At 33.7% G+C, this 17,993-nt stretch overlaps 1 protein-coding gene across 1 annotated transcript in view; it reads left to right on the top strand.

Moving 5' to 3' along the window:
* LOC100733902 (complement factor H) overlaps positions 1 to 17,993 on the top strand; it is a 97,171-nt gene that overhangs the window by 22,685 nt on the left and 56,493 nt on the right. The window contains exons 2-6 of the mRNA XM_063239868.1: positions 1,879 to 2,064; positions 4,066 to 4,171; positions 6,902 to 6,978; positions 8,554 to 8,742; positions 10,587 to 10,757. Coding sequence (XP_063095938.1) covers positions 1,879 to 2,064; positions 4,066 to 4,171; positions 6,902 to 6,978; positions 8,554 to 8,742; positions 10,587 to 10,757 — 729 coding nt within the window. The remainder of the gene's footprint in view (positions 1 to 1,878; positions 2,065 to 4,065; positions 4,172 to 6,901; positions 6,979 to 8,553; positions 8,743 to 10,586; positions 10,758 to 17,993) is intronic.

Genomic DNA, 17,993 nt, shown 5'->3' with positions numbered 1-17,993 from the left:
AGTTTTGTCCCTTTGTTTTAAAGGATTTTTTTTTAATCTTTGGTTTTTAGTAGAGCCTAAATGTGTTTTCTTTTATAGATACACTTTAGAGGTTTGCAGAAATTTTTAATCTCTGAATTGATATTGTCAATCGATTTTTAGAAAGCTTTGTTTTCTTGTGTCATTACCTCCATTCACTCTCTTTACCAAAACATACGTTGTCTCATTTGACTCTACACAATACATTTTTATTCTGTTTTCTTTGCTATTCTGTTTTATATATTTTGTCTAAATTTCAATGTGGCTATTTCTACATTAAAATTTCTTAAGTTTAATAAGTTTCCTGGTGAAATCACTTGATTCTGCAAACCACCCCAAGTCACTGAGTTTATAGTTTGGGAACAACATTTTCTAGTCATATTATTCTGAGTGTCTTTACATTGTTTCCCATTTCACTTATTTTTTCAGGAGTTCTTTTAAAATACTCAGAATAACTATTTTTAACAATCTTGATACTAGTTCTAATACCTATTTCTGAGCATCTGCTTTTACTAGATACTTATTTTCTCTTCATGATCATATTTTTCTCTTTTTCTTGTGTATTTTAAAATTTTCATTCAAAGCCAGAACTCTTTATGAAATAAATGTAATGACTAAAGTTTAGATAATCTATTCTCATCAACAAGAGTTTTTGCCCTTTCTAACCAATCAGAAATTAAATTAAACTGTGTACACATCATTTGGGTCAGTCCTTGCCCGGTTTCAGAATTTCAAAGAGAAGACTACGTACTTTGAGTGTTTGTGTGTTATGTTTACGTATACAAAATAAAGAATTTAGTAGAACTCTCCTATATCCCCAAAACTGAATTTGTTTGTTTTTCTGAAGTTTGGGCTTCTGCTCTTTAAGTTTTACTCTGAGTCACTTTCAAATATAGCAATTGTCTGATGATGATGCAGTGGAGTACTTGAAACAATCCCTTCATTATATATATATATATTTTTTTTTTTTTTTCCTGAGACCATGGAAAATTTCACATTACTTTTAAGAAACACTTGAAACTCCAGGAAAGCACTCTCATTGTGCACAACTTCAGAATTTATTAAGCTGTACACAGTCTCCTGAAGTTTTTGTGATTCTTCCTTTGTACATTTTTTTTCCCTCATTTTACATGAATCTTGGTCATCAATTCATATCGAGAGTTAACAAAATTAACCAAGTAAGAATAAGGACAGATACCTGTGTTTGCCTGAAACAAGCCCTTCCCACTTAGGTTTAGCTCAGTTAATCTTTACCTCCCAGTTTGCTCTTAAACACACACACACACACTCACGCACACAGAATTTGTTGGTTTTATTCCAAAATATAATAGGAATATTGTTCAGCTCCATTCCATCTTACTCTGTTTGAATGTTTCCATATAATTTATGTTATCCCACTGTGGTTTATCTTACTGAGTAAAATGTTTTTATAATTTATATTGTACATTTTAAATTATTTTTAATATCCGAGTTTCCTGCTGTAATGAAAACAATTTAAAGAGAGATACTTTGCTTTATTCATGATTTTTCCTCCAAGTTTGTAAAAGAGCTTACTTAATTAGAGAGTGATTGAATGGTGTGCACCAGTTATGAATAACAAAGTTATCTCAAGGTTGTGAGTTCAATCCTCAGTACCAAAAAAAAAAAAAAAAAAAAAAACAAAGTATATCCAATAATCTGAAATTTTATTTAGATTCATTTTATCATGGATATTCTTACAGAATTATATGGATTAGTTTTTCACAAGATAATGTGTACACATATTAAGAATATACTTAGATGAAACTTTAACTGTATAGATACCTTTAAAACAAAGTAAATAGACACAACAGGCACTTATTTTGCTTTTGTTATTTGTAGATTGTAAAGGACCTCCCCCAAGACCCAGTATAGAAATGCTTTCGGGTTCCTGGCCTGACAAAATATATCCAGAACGCACTGAGGCCATATACAAATGCCGCCCTGGGTACATAACTCTTGGAACTATCATTAGGGCATGCAAGAATGGAGAGTGGGTGTCTCTTAATCCAAACAGGATATGTCGGAGTAAGTACTGCGCACATTTGTGAAAATTACAGAACTTTTACCAGGAGGTTTTTTTAAACTACAATCAGTGTGTCTTTACTGTTTCTTTCACTTCCACAATGTTTTAAAATTAAGTTTACTGGTACAATGTTGATGTACAGAATGATTATACTTATTGTAAGGAATTTGTACTGATATATGATGTATCCTGTTTCCTCTTTTTCTCGCAATCCCTTTCCCCTCCCTTTAACCCCTCCTCCTCTTGTTATTTACAAAGCTTTGTTTCCATTTTATCCATCATTTATTATTTTGTTTTTCCTTTTCCTTTCGTTCCTTTTTCCCTTCTCCTCCTTAGTTTCTCTTTCCTTTTGAACAATTTCACAATACCTATTGTACATTTTGGTCCTTATTTACTGTTAATCACAACAGGGAGAAAATGTGATATTTACACATGTGTGTCAAATTTATTTCACTATAAGAGCATGGTCTCAAGTTTCATCCGTTTACCTAAAAATGTCTACAATTTGTTCTTCTTTATGGCTGAGTAGAACTCAGTTTTATAAAAAAAAAAAAAAAACAGAAAACAAAAAACCAAAACTATCTATTTTATCCATTCCTCTGACAGGCATTTGGTTTTCAAGATTTAGCTATTACAAATTGTGTTGCTATCAACATAGGTGCACATATATCACTGAGGTATGATATTTTTAATTCTTCTGGGAAGATACCCAGAAGAGAAATAGCTGGGTTAAATGGAATCTCTAATCCTACTTTTCTATGGCATCTCCAAAGTAGGGGTGGGGGTTGTACTCTCCCCAACAGGGCAGAAAGAACCAACATATTGAAAATAGTCATACTCCCCAAATTTTTGTAGAGTTAGTGCAATACCAATCCAAATACCATTATCATATCTCACAGAACTAGAGAAAACATTCCTTAAATTCATTTGGAATCCAAAGAGACCTAGAGTAACAAAAATAATTCTTGACAACAAAGGCAAGGCAGGGAGTGTCACAACCCCTGACTTGAAATTTACCACAGGGCTACTGAGATAAAAACAAGATGACACTGGCAAAAACATAACAAACAAACAAAAAATCAGACCTGAGGTTCAGTTAAACAGATTGGAAGATGTATAAAGAACTCCACATACACTTAACCCACCTTATTTTTGCAAAAGGGCGAAACACCTCCACATAGCTTCTTTAATAAATGCTGCTGGAAAAGTAAAATAAGGACAAAATGTACAATATATTGGGAAATGGGAACAAACTGTCAGAAAACAAAGATAAACTGGGATGGGGGAAAGGAAAAAAAGAAAAAAATACCAAGTAGTTATATTACTAGTTTTTCTTAGTTTATTGAAAAGAAAGGTTTGTGTTAATCTTTTTTAGAGAATTTTTATGCCCATATTTTGTACTCAGAGAAACTACTTTGAGGATAACAATATGTGTTAATTATTATTATTTTTATTTTGTTTTGTATTTTTCCATAATATAAAAATTTTAAACTAAATAAATATAAAACTGGCTTTCCATATGCCAAGGACTATAGCAAGACCAATGTCTATCACCATGTATTAAACTAAAATTGAAATGGATCAAAGATGTAATTATTAAAACAAAAACACTAAATCTGATGGAAAAGAGAATAGGCAGAACTCTTGAGGAGACAGGTATAGGCAAAAACCCAAATTGAAAAGGAAATAATACAAAGAATCAAATACTTTAGATAAAAACTTTTGTCAAGTGTATAGTATTTGACATTGTACTATTGGCTGAATTATATCATATTGTCTTCTAAAAACAAAACAGTTCACTATTATTTTAAAAGAGAGGCATACATCAAGAAAATAAAAAATAAAACTGCACAGACGCAATCAACTGTAAAATAGTTTTTGGCATATTCAATTTTTCTTGTAGTTAATGTTAACCTCTGACCTAATACCACCTATGTTTGTCCCTCAACTCCTACATAAAATGCTTACTTTGTATGACATACTAATCTTATTCATTTTTTTAGAAAAGCCCTGTGGACATCCTGGAGATACTCCCTTTGGTTCTTTTGAGCTTGCAGTAGGAGATCGGTTTGAATATGGTGCGAAGGTTATTTACACATGTGAGACAGGGTATGTGTCAATACAAAGGAGGTCAATAATGAAATAGTAAATAGAACTATACCTTGTTTTATTGTTAGGTGACTGTATTTTTCTGTAAGCATTTAAAAATGTAATACACAGGGAAAAATAAACTATGGAATGTAAATGATTATATTTAGATTTTCAGTGTTATCTCCTTAACATTGAAAATTAACAGAAGTCATAATTTCTCTGGTACAATATTGTTGTTCCATGCATATAAGCATTCATCCAACAATTGTTTACTATGTTCTGCTATTTTCAGAGTGTATGAGAATTTCATGTGTTAGAAACAATGAGAATCATAATAAAATTAAATTATATGGCAACTATCTTGGTAAAACTTTATAAAATTATCCAGGGATTTAGCTCAGGGGCGTAAGTTCCTGCTTGGCAAGTGCAAGGTCATGAGTTTGATCCCTGGCAATAAAAATTTAAAAATTAAAATTTAGAGGAAGCAAGCATTTTACTCACTTATTATATATGGTTCCATGGTATGAAAACTATTCTTATCACAGGGACCAAAATGCAACTCTTTCAGAATCATTGACTCTGTGCCTTCTAATCAACTATCGCGTGTTCATGATTGATTGCATCAAGATAGCTCCTCAGTGTACTTCTTTTCTATTATTCCTCTCCAGGTCAAAAACAGTATTTTGAAGTAAATTTCATACATGGCAAAGCCAGGATCATATCACTATAATTTTATACTACATAAATATAAATAGAATCAAGCTGGTACAAATGGAATCTTGTTACTCTTCATTATTTCTTTTTTTGTTTTGTCTTTTTCCTTTTTATCAGTACTGGGGATCAAATTCAAGACTGCCTGCTTGCAAAGCAGGCGCTTATGCCACTGAGCTAAATCCCCAGCCCCTTTTTCGTTATTTCTTGAGACAATAATATGTAGTAACTTAAAGACCAGAATTTGGAGTGAGCCTGCATTCCAAAACCTTAACATAACATGTCTTTACAAGTCATTGTTTCACTCCCACTTCCTCTCTTAAAAAACAGAGTTGTAACATGTGCATCATTATATCAGTAGCAGAAAATGATAAGACCTACAGCTGAAGCCTTTAGAAGAGATCCAGTGTTGCAAACACCTAACAAATATTAGATTTGGTCACATTTAGCCTCCCTTTGGTCACTGTTAAAGGGAGCTTTTCCAGTTTTTTCAAGCACATTTCCATCCCAACTTTCAGTCTTAATTGCTGAGCTTGTTACATACAACCAGATAGATTAAGAAGACATGGGCCATGGGGCTGGGGGTTTAGCTCAGCGGCATAAGTGCCTGTCTTGCAAGCAGGCAGTCGTGAGTTCGATCCCTGGTACCGATAAAAACGAAAAAGACCAAAAAAATTTTAAGGATCACCTTGACATGTCTAAGAGCAGATGTGGCTAAAACTCACAGGCATCTTCCTCTTGATTTCTTAAATTTTAGCAATTAATATTTATAATTTCATGAGGAAATTAGCTACACACTTGTCCTTAACTCTGGCTCTCTTTAATTTAATCTTTATAACCTTCATACACTATGAACTATGGGCAAACTCTGATGTAGTCCTACCATGAGAGTAATTGTATCTATGCTTGACTTGGAATTCCACAACAACTTTATCAGTTCTTTAGGTTATTTAAAATTTCATTGAGGGGACACTTTACCTACATGTGAAGATGTCTATCTCTTAACCCACCTGTAGAATCTGACAGTGGAACAGGACTGCTATAACCATAATTTTTGCCAATCAATTTTCCCGTTTGATCCATGGCCCCCATTCATTTTTCCTTTACTGACTACTATGCATTTAACAGAATATTTAGTATGGATGTCTCATTTTTGCTATCCTACAGTGAGGCAGTTTTGAGAAGACAATGGGAATTTTTTTTTTCTGGTATTCTGCTTGTCTGAGCTACAGAGGTGTGAACTATTTTCTTTCTCCAACTGCTAACATACAGACATAATCTCTTTTCTCCCTCCATGTACATGGCCCCTAAAAGGCTTTGTGTGGAATCTTGCAGAATATCCAAAAGTCCTTTGGGAATGGGTAGGTCTGATGTGGATGGAAAATGCTGATCAAGGATATATGCTCTCTCTATTACAACAGGGTAACTTCTTCCATTAAAAAGAACCAGAGAATTTTCTTAATAATCAATTATTTTTCTTCATAAAACATAGAGTTAAATGCTGGTTTCAAGTTCTGTGACTAAAATTTAGTCTACTGAAATGTCTTACCTTATCAAATTAAAAATAAATCAAGAACAATAAAAGAAAAATACTTTTGAAGGATATTTACTTGTGCAATAAACAGAACAACGTTTATTTGCAAATGAAATAAACAGTTGCCCGTGTAGAATTATTTGATGGACTTGCAGGCTTTTCAAAAAAAGAAGAAGAGGAAGGGAGAGCAGGAAGGAGGGAGGGAGAAGTAGAGAAATTATAAAAAGGGAGAAGAGAAAGAACATAAGAAAGTGTTAAAGAGGAAAAGGAAGGAGGGAAAGAGGAAAAGCTTTAAAAATAGATAAATATAGAGAGGGAAGAAGGGAGGGAGGGCAAAAAGGGAAGGAAGAAGGAAAACAAAAGAAGGTAGAAAAAAAGGAGGAAGTTATATATGCATTTAATTTTTCATGAAATGGAGTTTCTAAAAGACATTCAGAACAGCTGTGAAGTTTAAAACTGCAATATAAACACTATTTCACCGTGTGTTATTTTTACATTTTCAGCTATCAATTGGTAGGTGAGATTGACTTCCGGATCTGTGATGCAGATGGTTGGACCAATGAGATTCCTATATGTGAAGGTAGACGTAAAATTGATTGACAAGAATACCTATTATCTTTCAAGAAGTTTTATTTTAAAATATCTACAGAGTCTATAATTAAATATTTCTTATTCAAGTTATTTTTATGGTTTCTAATACAATACCTAGTCATTTGATTAATACATTGTCTTATACTTCAGTGTATCCAATGTGGGGGCTGGGAATACAGCTTGGCTGTAGAGTGATTGCCTAGCATGGGAAAAGTCTGGAGTGTCGTGCTTGGCACCACATCCAAGGCAGGGAAAATCTGTATCTGTATACCAAGCGTGAACATGAGACAGTCTCATCTAACAATCAAAGTTCTGGATGTTAGGGAATCTAAAGCTTTTTTGTTTCTTTCTTTACGGCTTCTGGATTCTAAAGATATACATAAACATGGTTAGTTTGAAGAAGTTCGGAATTTAGCTTTTTAAATGAAAGTCTCAACTGGTAATAACCCAAATGCACAAATGCAGGGGTTGTACACTAATTAAGGCATATGATTCCTTTATACGTTTGTGTGTGTGTGTGTGTGTGTGTGTGTGTGTGTGTGTGTATGTATGTTTTGCTTTGTTTTGTCTTTGTGTGTAGTCATAGTTTTACCAGAAAAAAAGGCAAGAATTAAGAGCACTCTGGTCTGCAAACACCAACACTGAAAAAAAGGTGGATCTTGTTTCCAAATTTTGGGTGGCTAATTTAAATCTTTAGTAATCATAAAAATAAAAAGTTCAGTCAGAATAGTACTTACTAGTTTTATGGTAAATAGTAACTGCAGAAAAAGATGAAATAAAAACAAAAACATGATAATCACATAATAATCCTATCAATTAGAAAAGAATAGGAGATTTTTCAAAGGTAGAAATGAGGTATTCTAGGAAATACCTACATCAAAATTACCCAGGAGGCTAACCAAATTCAGATTTTTGGTTACTAAAAAAGACCTATTGAATAAAGGTCTTCAGGAAGCAGGGAAACAGCCCTAGAATTTCCATCATAACAAGCATTCAGGTACTTTCTCTACTAACATAAAAGTTGAATATCATATTTGTAGAAATTTTGAAAATATCGAATAAAATCAAAAGAAGTATTTAAATTTTTTCCCAGCCCTCACACTGCATATATTGAAGTATAAGACAATATATTAATCAAATGACTAGGTATTGTATTAGAAACCAATTTAAATTATCTTGAACATTTATTTAGAAGATGAAATAAACGCTATTGTAAGTTGCTTTGAAATGTTTTTCAGAATTAGAATTTCTGTTCAGAGTTCAATGGCGAATTATTCTGGAGCATCAGTGAAAATTTTGTTTATTTCAAGATTCATCTGTTTTAATTTTTTGAGACATTTATAAATTTTAAATGTTGGAATTTTATTGCCTACTCTCGTTAAAACGAATTTAAGATAAAATGTACTAGTATTTTTGTTGCTTAACCTTTACATCTTGCAAACAGTCATATGAAATTCTTCTAAAATATTTCAGTAATTTCTTCCATCTTGTTGACATTTTTCAGGATAGATGTCCTGGTCAAATTTTCAAATTTTATTTGAAAAAATTATAATTACTTTTTCAGTTGTTAAGTGTTTGCCACCTACGGGACCAGAGAATGGGAGACTTATCAGTGCATTGGAACCTGATCAGGAGTATTACTTTGGACAAGTGGTACAATTTGAGTGTAATTCAGGCTTCAAGATAGAAGGACATAAGGAAATATATTGTTCAGAGAACGGTCTGTGGAATAATGAGAAGCCGAAGTGTGTGGGTAAGATATACCTCCTGTTTATTTATATACATACTCTCAGTTTTTCACTTGAAAATACACTCTTAAAAACAATGTCCTCTTCAAAGAACACAAATAATTCTAAAAACAGGTAATGTATATTATACATGCACTACTTCCCCTTAAATGATCTAAAGGTATTTTTACATGAGTCATCTTATTTTACCTTCAGGACAACTGTATGAATTCTGTACTTTTATGTTATTTTTTAATGGAAGAAACTATGGTGCAAAGTTAAATTACATGTCCTGGTTTACCACAACACAGTCAAGATTTAAACCTAGGTTGTTACTTAATATGGGTAACTCTTGCTCTTACCATAGCAATCTTATCCTTAGCTCTTACAGTATGAAACAGAATGTCCATTATTTCTATTGCTAATTATAGAATTACTCTCCAGAAGAGACTTTTTAAATTTTAAAAGTCAAAATTGATTCTTTATTTCTACCAATCCAATAATATGACATTCTATTTCTGGAAAACATTCCTAAGTAATGAACCTGTTCTATATTTATAATGCACATTTACTATACATATTTCTTAAATGAATTGAGTCCACTAAATAAATCTATGTTTTTTATAAAAGTTCTATAATAAACTGCAGTCCACAATTTCCTCACTATCTTTAGTCATGATGATGATTTGTGTGTCTTGAACAATTGATGATTTGAAGTTTTGGAATAAACATTACAATGTGTTTAATATTACCATGCTTTACTTTGCCAATTATTTTTGAGCTCAATTTTCTGTCATATTTGTTTTGGTAACATTATCTAAAATCTCTATATGATTCATGCTTTTTAAGTATAGTCTCCTTACAGAAATAAAAAAGAGTTCTCTTCCCAAGAACTTTCTAACAGACTAGTTCATTTTGATAATAATGATAAAGTAATAGTTATATTCATTGAAGCAAATATTATACAATTCACAGATTCATGGATGAAATTTACATGCTTTCCACTAGATTTTCATGGCTAGTGAAGCCTTGTTAGAATTACTAATATTTAAAATGTCTTTTACTGTTGTTGCTTTTGGTTTTTGTTTTTTTTTTTAAATTTCTTTGTGTTTTGCTTTTCTTTTGTTTGCTTTGCTTTGAAGCATGGTCTCACCATGTAGCACAAGTTGGCCATGAACTCAGAACAATTCTCTTTCCTTGGTCTCCCAAGAACTAGGATAGTAGGGACGAGTGAGATGTTTTCCAGATGAAGATGAGGAAAGTGAAAACATACTGTTCAGGGGGAGTGAAAAGGGAGGGACATGGAAAGACAGTCAGGCTTCAAGTCAGTTATCACTGCTACAATTCCAGAAAAAAATATTTGAGCAAAATATCAAAGATGATGGCCATCATCTTCTTGTTTTTGACAGAAAAGCTCAACAACAGAAAAATCAGTTACTTTTCTATATGTAATGAAAAATGCGTTAAATGAATTTCCTTGTCAAAGTGTTCTGTCAACAATTACTCTAATCCATTACTAGAAAATGTGCTACTTTTGCACGTCATTCCATGAAAATACTTACTAAAATAAACCTACAGCTACATTAAGCTTCACATACACAGGAGATGCCTGTGACTGACTGCCATTTATATCAGGACACTAATTTACCTTCAGATGACATGACATTAGAAACATAATTTAATAAGAATTTTAATTTTCTTTAGAAGATAAATGTTAAGAATACCAGATCAGTCATCAAGCAGTCAAGTCAAAACAGAAATTTAATTTGTTTGGCAGCTTTACCTGGTGGAAACAAAATGTCTGCTATAAGTTGGTCATGGTTCTTAAACTTATAGTAAAACTTTTATAAATTTTATTCTGTTCATTTAGCAATTTCCTGCAAAGCACCAGAAATTAGAAATGGATATCCTATTTCTCCGAAGACCATTTATAAAGAGAATGAACGGTTTCAATATAAATGTAACCAAGGTTTTGAATACAGTGTAAGAGGAGATGCTCTGTGCACTAATTCAGGATGGAGTCCAGAGCCTTTGTGTGAAGGTAATGTCATTTTTACTCTCTATTTCATTTGCTGTAAAGTTTATCAATTATTTTATTTCTTCTGAGGATCAATCCAGGACCTTGAGCTTTCTAAGCATGCACCCTATCACTGAGTTATACTCCTAGCCATGATTAATTAACATAATCCTTGTAATTGTGTAACGTATTTTTCTCAAAAATAGAATTTCAACTTTTACAAGAATGAACTATTGCAAGCTCAGTAATGTATATTACAGAACTTAAAATGTATAAGCTCCGTTTTGACCCTAATTACCTAAGACTTTTACTCTTTACGTTGAAATAACCCAAGTCCAAAAGCTTCAACATCTAATTCAGTAGATAGGTCCAATTACAAGACGTTTCTAGAGTAGATCCAGGACTATGATAGGTTTCTTAATTTCCAGTAATTTATAATTCTTAATTTGATTGCTGCTCTGAAGCTCGGAATTTAGCTTGTAAAAGTTAATTGCATTATTATCATATGAGAAAACCTTGCATGGGCAATGAAATTAAGGGGAGGAAGCAGACATTTTATTACTATAGACTACCTACCATAATGATGATGATGGTCTGAGCTTTCCTAGTTTTCATCTGAAAGCATGTTTTGCAGAACCAAACAGTTCATCTCAACTCTACTCTGCTCATGGAAAAATAATCTTCACCATCACGTTCTATTTAACTTATGTCATTTTAAAAGAAATAACTTCAAATTACCCTGATTTAGAAAAGAAAGATAGCTGAAGAGTTTAAGAAATTATAAAGCAGTAAGAAGATACAGCTATCACGTAGTAATGACATTCTTTAGTTATTTGCAAACATTTTGGAAGAGGAGTGAATTTGCATTTGATGAGGTCCACAGCAGTAAGTGAAATAAGGACCCATATTAGGACATAACATCTCGTGACATAAAGGTGTGCTGTTATAGCTCTTGTGTGCTGTTATAGATAATGATGTGCTGTCATAGATCTTGTGTGCTGTTATACATAACATGGGGGCAAGAAAAGCTGAACTCTTAAGAATCTTCTAAATTTTAAAATCACGTTACATACTTACACATGTAAATCATGATTTAGCTCATTCCTTTACAAAAGTAGAGTTAAATTTGAATTGATTTTACATGCTGTAAGCCTATACACAATTTCTTGGAAAATATCTTTCTTCACAATTGAGTGACCTTCTTTTTTAGCATTGTTTAAAAACACATCTTTGAGGTGCTCATGGTTCCTAAGGAGAGGAAATCTGTGCTTGAGTCACCCGGTATTTTGATCTACCATGTGTTAGTTCCACAGCTCCCCTTAGACAGCTGATAATTATTTCATCCATTCAAACATCAAAATACAGGGCCTTGTCTTGTATAATGGATGAATTTTGAGATGAACCATCATTCCAGCATTCAAATAATTCATAGTAAGACTTTTGGAAAAGTTTGGGTGATTTGGTATACCATAACTGCTTTATTGAAATCATCTAATAATTTTACTCCTTTTACTTGTTAATTTACCTACCCCCTTACAATTATTGTTCAATAAATATGTTTTCAACATAGAAAATATCTGGCTTTCCAGAAAGTATTACTACAGGTCCTAAGCTTCCTATGCTTGAACAGTCAGTTCATTCATATACCAAGACACACACACACACACACACACACACCTCAAAAACTTCACCTTTACAAAATACGTTGTTATTAGATTTTTTTCATTTCTCAGTCACACATATGAGTCAAATATTAAAAAGACTGAATTCTTTAAGATCTTTTTTTTTTTTGAGATGGAGGAAGTATAGAGTAGAGATGCCACAAAGAAGGCCTTGGTGCCAGGATAGTCTAATAAAATAATTTATTAAAGTTTAATATAAAAAGAGATTTACTCCAAATTGGATAAACATGTACCCTTTTTAATAATATGCTGCATTTATTGAAATGCACTTTACATTAACTAAGCATGGAGAAGTCTCTTGTTAAGAAGAGTACTCTATTTTCTATACTCAGCTGAGGTGTTACAAAAACTGGTTTTTGTTTTCTTTGTACAATGCAAGGATCAACCTGCTGATATAGAATGAACCTCAAATCTATACACCTTAATTTCTTAGGAATAATAAAGTTTAAAATTCTCTTTATTATATTTGAATTTATAAGAAGCTTGGAAATTGGTAATAAACTAGACCTTAAACACAGTATTCGAGGACAAAATAATTAACTTGTCTCCCATTTGGTCCATGGCATGCATATGTCAGGGTCTTATTTGAGTGAATTGTCAAAACTTTTGTCTCTGTATCCAGTAGAGGACAGTCTTGTGCCAGAAAGTCATTTTCAGCAATAATTAAAAGCAGCAATATGTGTTGAATAAAATTACTTATGATTGAAGTCTATCTATTCCTTACACAGACTATATTTTTATCATCTTACAACAAAGAATGCTAACCTTCCATAGTAATTCTTACTTCAAATGTTTCAAAGAGTAGGAAAAAAACTATTTGGATACTCTAGCATATTATTGCTTTTTGGATTATGTATTCTGTCAATGTTTTAATAGCATCATTTATTTTAAGGGAAATTATGAATGTGAGGCATTAAGCTTCATCAAGGGATTCATGTCTACAGGATGACAGTAATCTTCAAAAGTTCTTCATTCTTCAATAATTTAAGAAAATCATGCCAATAGTTGGAATTTTCATATTTGATTAGTCTCTTAACTTTCATTTTTTTGTATCTTGTTACTTTTGACTTTTAAAAATTGGTATTAAGCTATAACATAATAAAATCGAAAATAGCTAAACTTAACAACAAATGTTGTATGAAAATGTGATAGACATAACAAAGTAAGGTACATGACAAAAATACACTTAAGGCTCATTTGCAGCTATTGTCAAATAACATTAAACATTTAAGACATATTTTACTTAACACTTTTGTTTAGGTTGGTTGTGGTGGCACATATCTGTAATTCCAGAACTTGGAAGGCTTTGGAAGGCTGAGGCAGGAGGATTGCAGCAAGTTTGAGGCCAGCCTGTGCTACTTAGTAAGTTAAAGACCAGGCTGCACCACAAAATGTGACTGTTTCAAAAAAGAAAAAAGAAAGAAAAACAAAGAAAGAAAGAAAAGGAAGGAAGGAAGAAAGAAAGAAGAAAACTATTTTTAGGTGCTCACATTATTTATTATATATTTATTTCTTCTGTGAATGTCCTATGGTGTTAGCAATAGACACATACTAAAACTTATCTTGTCACAATGGACCATAAATTTAAGAGCAATAGAGAGACAGCTGCAATACTTCCAGGAGCTAAACATAAAAGTATTCAAATCAGGATACAAATTTGTGTCTGACTGAATGTGAGAGTGATGAAAAGGAAGGGATGTGAGTGGATTTTCTAGCCTTCTATGAAGATGCTCTTTCACAAATGAAAATACAAAACATAAAAAAGTAGAGCAAAGGATTATGTCTTAATTACTTTTTCTCATTGCTGAGACAAAATACATGTTTCCCAAAAAGAAGGAAGGAAAGATTTATTTAGCTTATGGCTTTTGGAGGTTTCAGTCCATAGCTAGCTTCAAGGCAGGGTGACTTCGCTAAAGGGCGGCCATTCATGGTGGCAGCAAGCAACAATAGCCAAAGGGCAAAAAGGAAGAGCACCCTCCTTCCCTCTCTTATATTATATGTGAGCTCCCTGCCCTTGGGCAGGTGCAGCACTCATACCGCCAATCCCAATGCTAGACAACAAACCAGTCACAAATGCTAGACTCAGCTCCCTTCAAAAGACCTGGCCCTATGGCTGCATGAAGTTTTGGGGGACTTTTAAACACAAACCATAATGGATGGTAATTTAGTTTGTCATGTAAGTAAATTAGATAGGCTTTTGCATTATACATATGAGCCTATTGAATGTGAAGTTGCACTTGGATATATAATTTGGATCTCATTGAATAAGTCACTAACATGATGAGCTAGCATTTAATCACTGAGATATCTTAAAAGTCACTAAGAGTGTGAAAGGAAAAAGAAATAATAAATCAAGGACTAATGCTAACATAAAATCAATTGCAAGACATAGATATGTATTTAAATAATATCTTTAAGGGTCTTCACAGAAGAATTTTCTGAAGTAGTTGTAAAACATCCATGTGAAGCTCTAGGGCAGAATTGTGTGAAACATATGGGATGGAAAGTGCAAATGGTAGGAATGAGCTTGGCATGTGTGAGTGCCAGACAGAAGCCAGATTGGTGGTAACATAAAGAGTAAATAGGAAATTGACAGGGAGATAAGATCTAGAAAATAAAGTGTAAAATTAGGGCCAAATTTTAAGAAGAGTAGAGAAATAAAAGGTTTGAAAGTTCTTGTCACTGAATGTGGAAGGCAAGTTTTCATTCAGAATGGATACAGCAAAAGTTGGAATACTGAAAAGAAATATAGATAACACACTTAGTCTCAATTTATTTGTGTGAATTCCAAGACTTATGAAAGTGCAATTGTGTTAGGTGACTTGGAGAAGTAAGGAGACAATGAATCATGTACATCATAACATGAAATGAGTACATGAGAAGGACATAATAGGACTTTAGGCAAAGATGACTGGCCACCACAGGTTTTTAAGCCAAAATCTAACATGGAAAGAATATTGACATTTATGTAACTTGTCTACATACTTAAAATGTATGACATTTTATAAGAAAGAAAACGTGAACTAATCCATTTTGAGATACACTAGAGTTGAAGAATAAGAAAAAGTTTATAAATTATGACAAACAATAGCAAAGTGTAGTTCACAGTCAAATCTAGACTACACGTTTTTTGTAAACAAAGATATATTTGTTCATATATTACTTGTGACTACTTTTGTGGTCTAAGGCAGTCCAAGGCAGACTAAAGTAGCTGCAGGAGATACCTTCTGATCCATTGCAAAGCTGATTGTCCCTGTCCTATATTAGTTTTTCATATTTGAGTAAAAAATTTCAATAGGTGAATGTCATAACAAAGTTTATGTCCTATGAATTCTCCATTCCAATGCAGGTCAGATGAGCCTCTGCTCTTTATATGTGACAACAAGCAGAAACACTGAAATGCATCCAAAATTTGGATGCAGATTTATAGTACTTCAGTGGGCACTGATTGGGGTCACTCCCAAAGTATTAGACCCCAAAGACCCAGAAAGGGAGGTATTTACAGAATTGAAAGGAACAGTATGTAGGTAGAGTACTTGGCTGTCTTTAATTAGTTCTTATAATATGTATCATAGTGGCTAACCATGCATCTCAGTGATCAGTCATTTGTTTTTGTTTTTTTGTTTTGGGGAGGGTAGTGGGAATTGAACTCAGGACCTTGAGCTTGCCAAGCAAGCAGTGTGCTGCTGAACTACATCCCCAGGCCTGAGCAGCCATTTCTAAGAGACATAGGTAAAAGGAACTTGTAACAGGTACTGTTACGTGGGCAATAAACAGACTGGCTGCATGTGGAAGGCAGGAGCGGAGAGGGGGAGTGGATTTTCTTCTACATTTTCCTCCTGTTAGTTTCTCCAGCAAATGTTTTTTGGGCATGTTATATGATCTGAGTTAAGGCCCAACTAGAAGCATTAATATTGTCTGCGGCCTTAAGATAGGCCCTAAACCAGGCCTCAAAATTGGAAAATTTTACTGGTTACTTTTTATTCTCTTGGTCATAGAGCTATGGGAAAAAATACAATTCAAAATGGAAGCAAGGACTAGGATAAGCAGCTTTAAAAGGCATAAAACTCAAGAGGAATAATGCATTGAGATACAGAGCAATCCTGTAAATGGTGTCCTTAGTCTTCAGCTGTGTGTGGACCTGCCAGCATCGACAATAATCAGAGCAGAGCTTTGAGTGTGTTGTCTTTTCAGAGTGAACTTCAGAGGAGCTGTCTGGTCCAGACAGATTCTCAGAAATTAGGACTCTGGAATTCTCAGAAATCAAGACTTTGGAATGATAGATCTAAGGCTAGATTTAGATCTAGAAACTTGTAGAGGTAGTTAATATGCTCCTGGCTTATATGTGTGTGCAGGAGTATATATAGATATACCTGGTCTTTTAGCTAAACTCTTATGAATCTTGTTCCAAGATATTTCTATAGGGCTACACTTTATGTTTAAATTTTTTTTGTACTCTATATGATGTATGTAGTTTCTATTTGTTTACCTCTGCTACAAATGCAGGCCCATTGCCAGTGCCAGTGGTCAAGGGTAGGCCATATCTAGAGATGATTTTTCACAGCATGATCCTACAAACTTTTATTGCCCTCTCAGCATGGGTAAAGAATGCACTAGGCCAGTCTGAAGAGGTGTAGATGAGCACTAAGCCTCTCTGTATATCTTTAAATGGGGAGAAGTCAAGGCCAGCATGAGCTTATTTCATGGATATGAGTGCCAGACTGTGGTTTGAGTTTGCTGGACGTAAGTTGGGGGTAGGTCTGGTTCTGATTAAATGTTTTTCTGACAGAGGTTGATGTTTCAGTCAGTTGGATCTCTGAATGGGTACAGGTTTGGTGTCACTGGTGGCAGATTTCCAAGCAGCAGCAGGAAAGAATAATGGGAAAGTTTTGGCCAAATCAACTTTTTTGAGGTGACCACAGCATATCTAACTTGTCAGACTCCATTCTTAACAGAGATACTTCCAGGGTGCACTCAGCATCTGATGAGGATTCATTTTTAAGTCTGGTCAGCTTGAGAACAGTTGGATCACTCTATGCCAGAAAGTCATGATCTGGTGGGCAGTATGGGGCAAGACTGAGCGGTCCATAGTTATTTAGGAGGTCCAGTGTGATAGAGTTAGGTCTTGGCCTAAGGTGAGCTTGTTAGCTTTTTGGTCAGAACAACAGTGGCTATTAGAGTGCAAAGTCAAGGGAGAAGCAGTCCTTAGTGACTGGATCAAAGTATTTACATGACTAGACCATTGGATGCTGCCAGGAACTGACAGTCTGAGCAAGCATCATTGTTGCTGTGAACTCAAGTATCCAGATTCTATATAAATCAGTGGCTCCAAGAAATTTGAAGTTTCTTGTAATCAGTTTCTTCCAGGTATCACACCAGAGTTTTTGTGCCTTTTCTATCAGGCAGTCTGGGTGTCATTAATCAGAAGTGAAGTTTTATTTTGAGTCAGGAAACTAGTGGGGTCAGCTCGAAGGGCTCTTTCAGAGAGAATAAACAAATTAAACACTCTGTGGGAGGCTGAGTCCAAGTCAGTTAACCTTTGAGTTCAGAACTGGTGTCTTTTCCAAGAAGGGATGGC

The sequence above is a fragment of the Cavia porcellus genome, unplaced genomic scaffold (genome assembly GCF_034190915.1).
Source record: "Cavia porcellus strain 051 isolate PalLab524CR breed Dunkin Hartley unplaced genomic scaffold, mCavPor4.1 scaffold_29, whole genome shotgun sequence".
In the NCBI taxonomy this organism is placed as follows: Eukaryota; Metazoa; Chordata; class Mammalia; order Rodentia; family Caviidae; genus Cavia; species Cavia porcellus.
The sequence above is the reverse complement of the archived record's forward strand: the minus strand, read 5'-3'. Positions and strand labels throughout refer to the sequence as shown.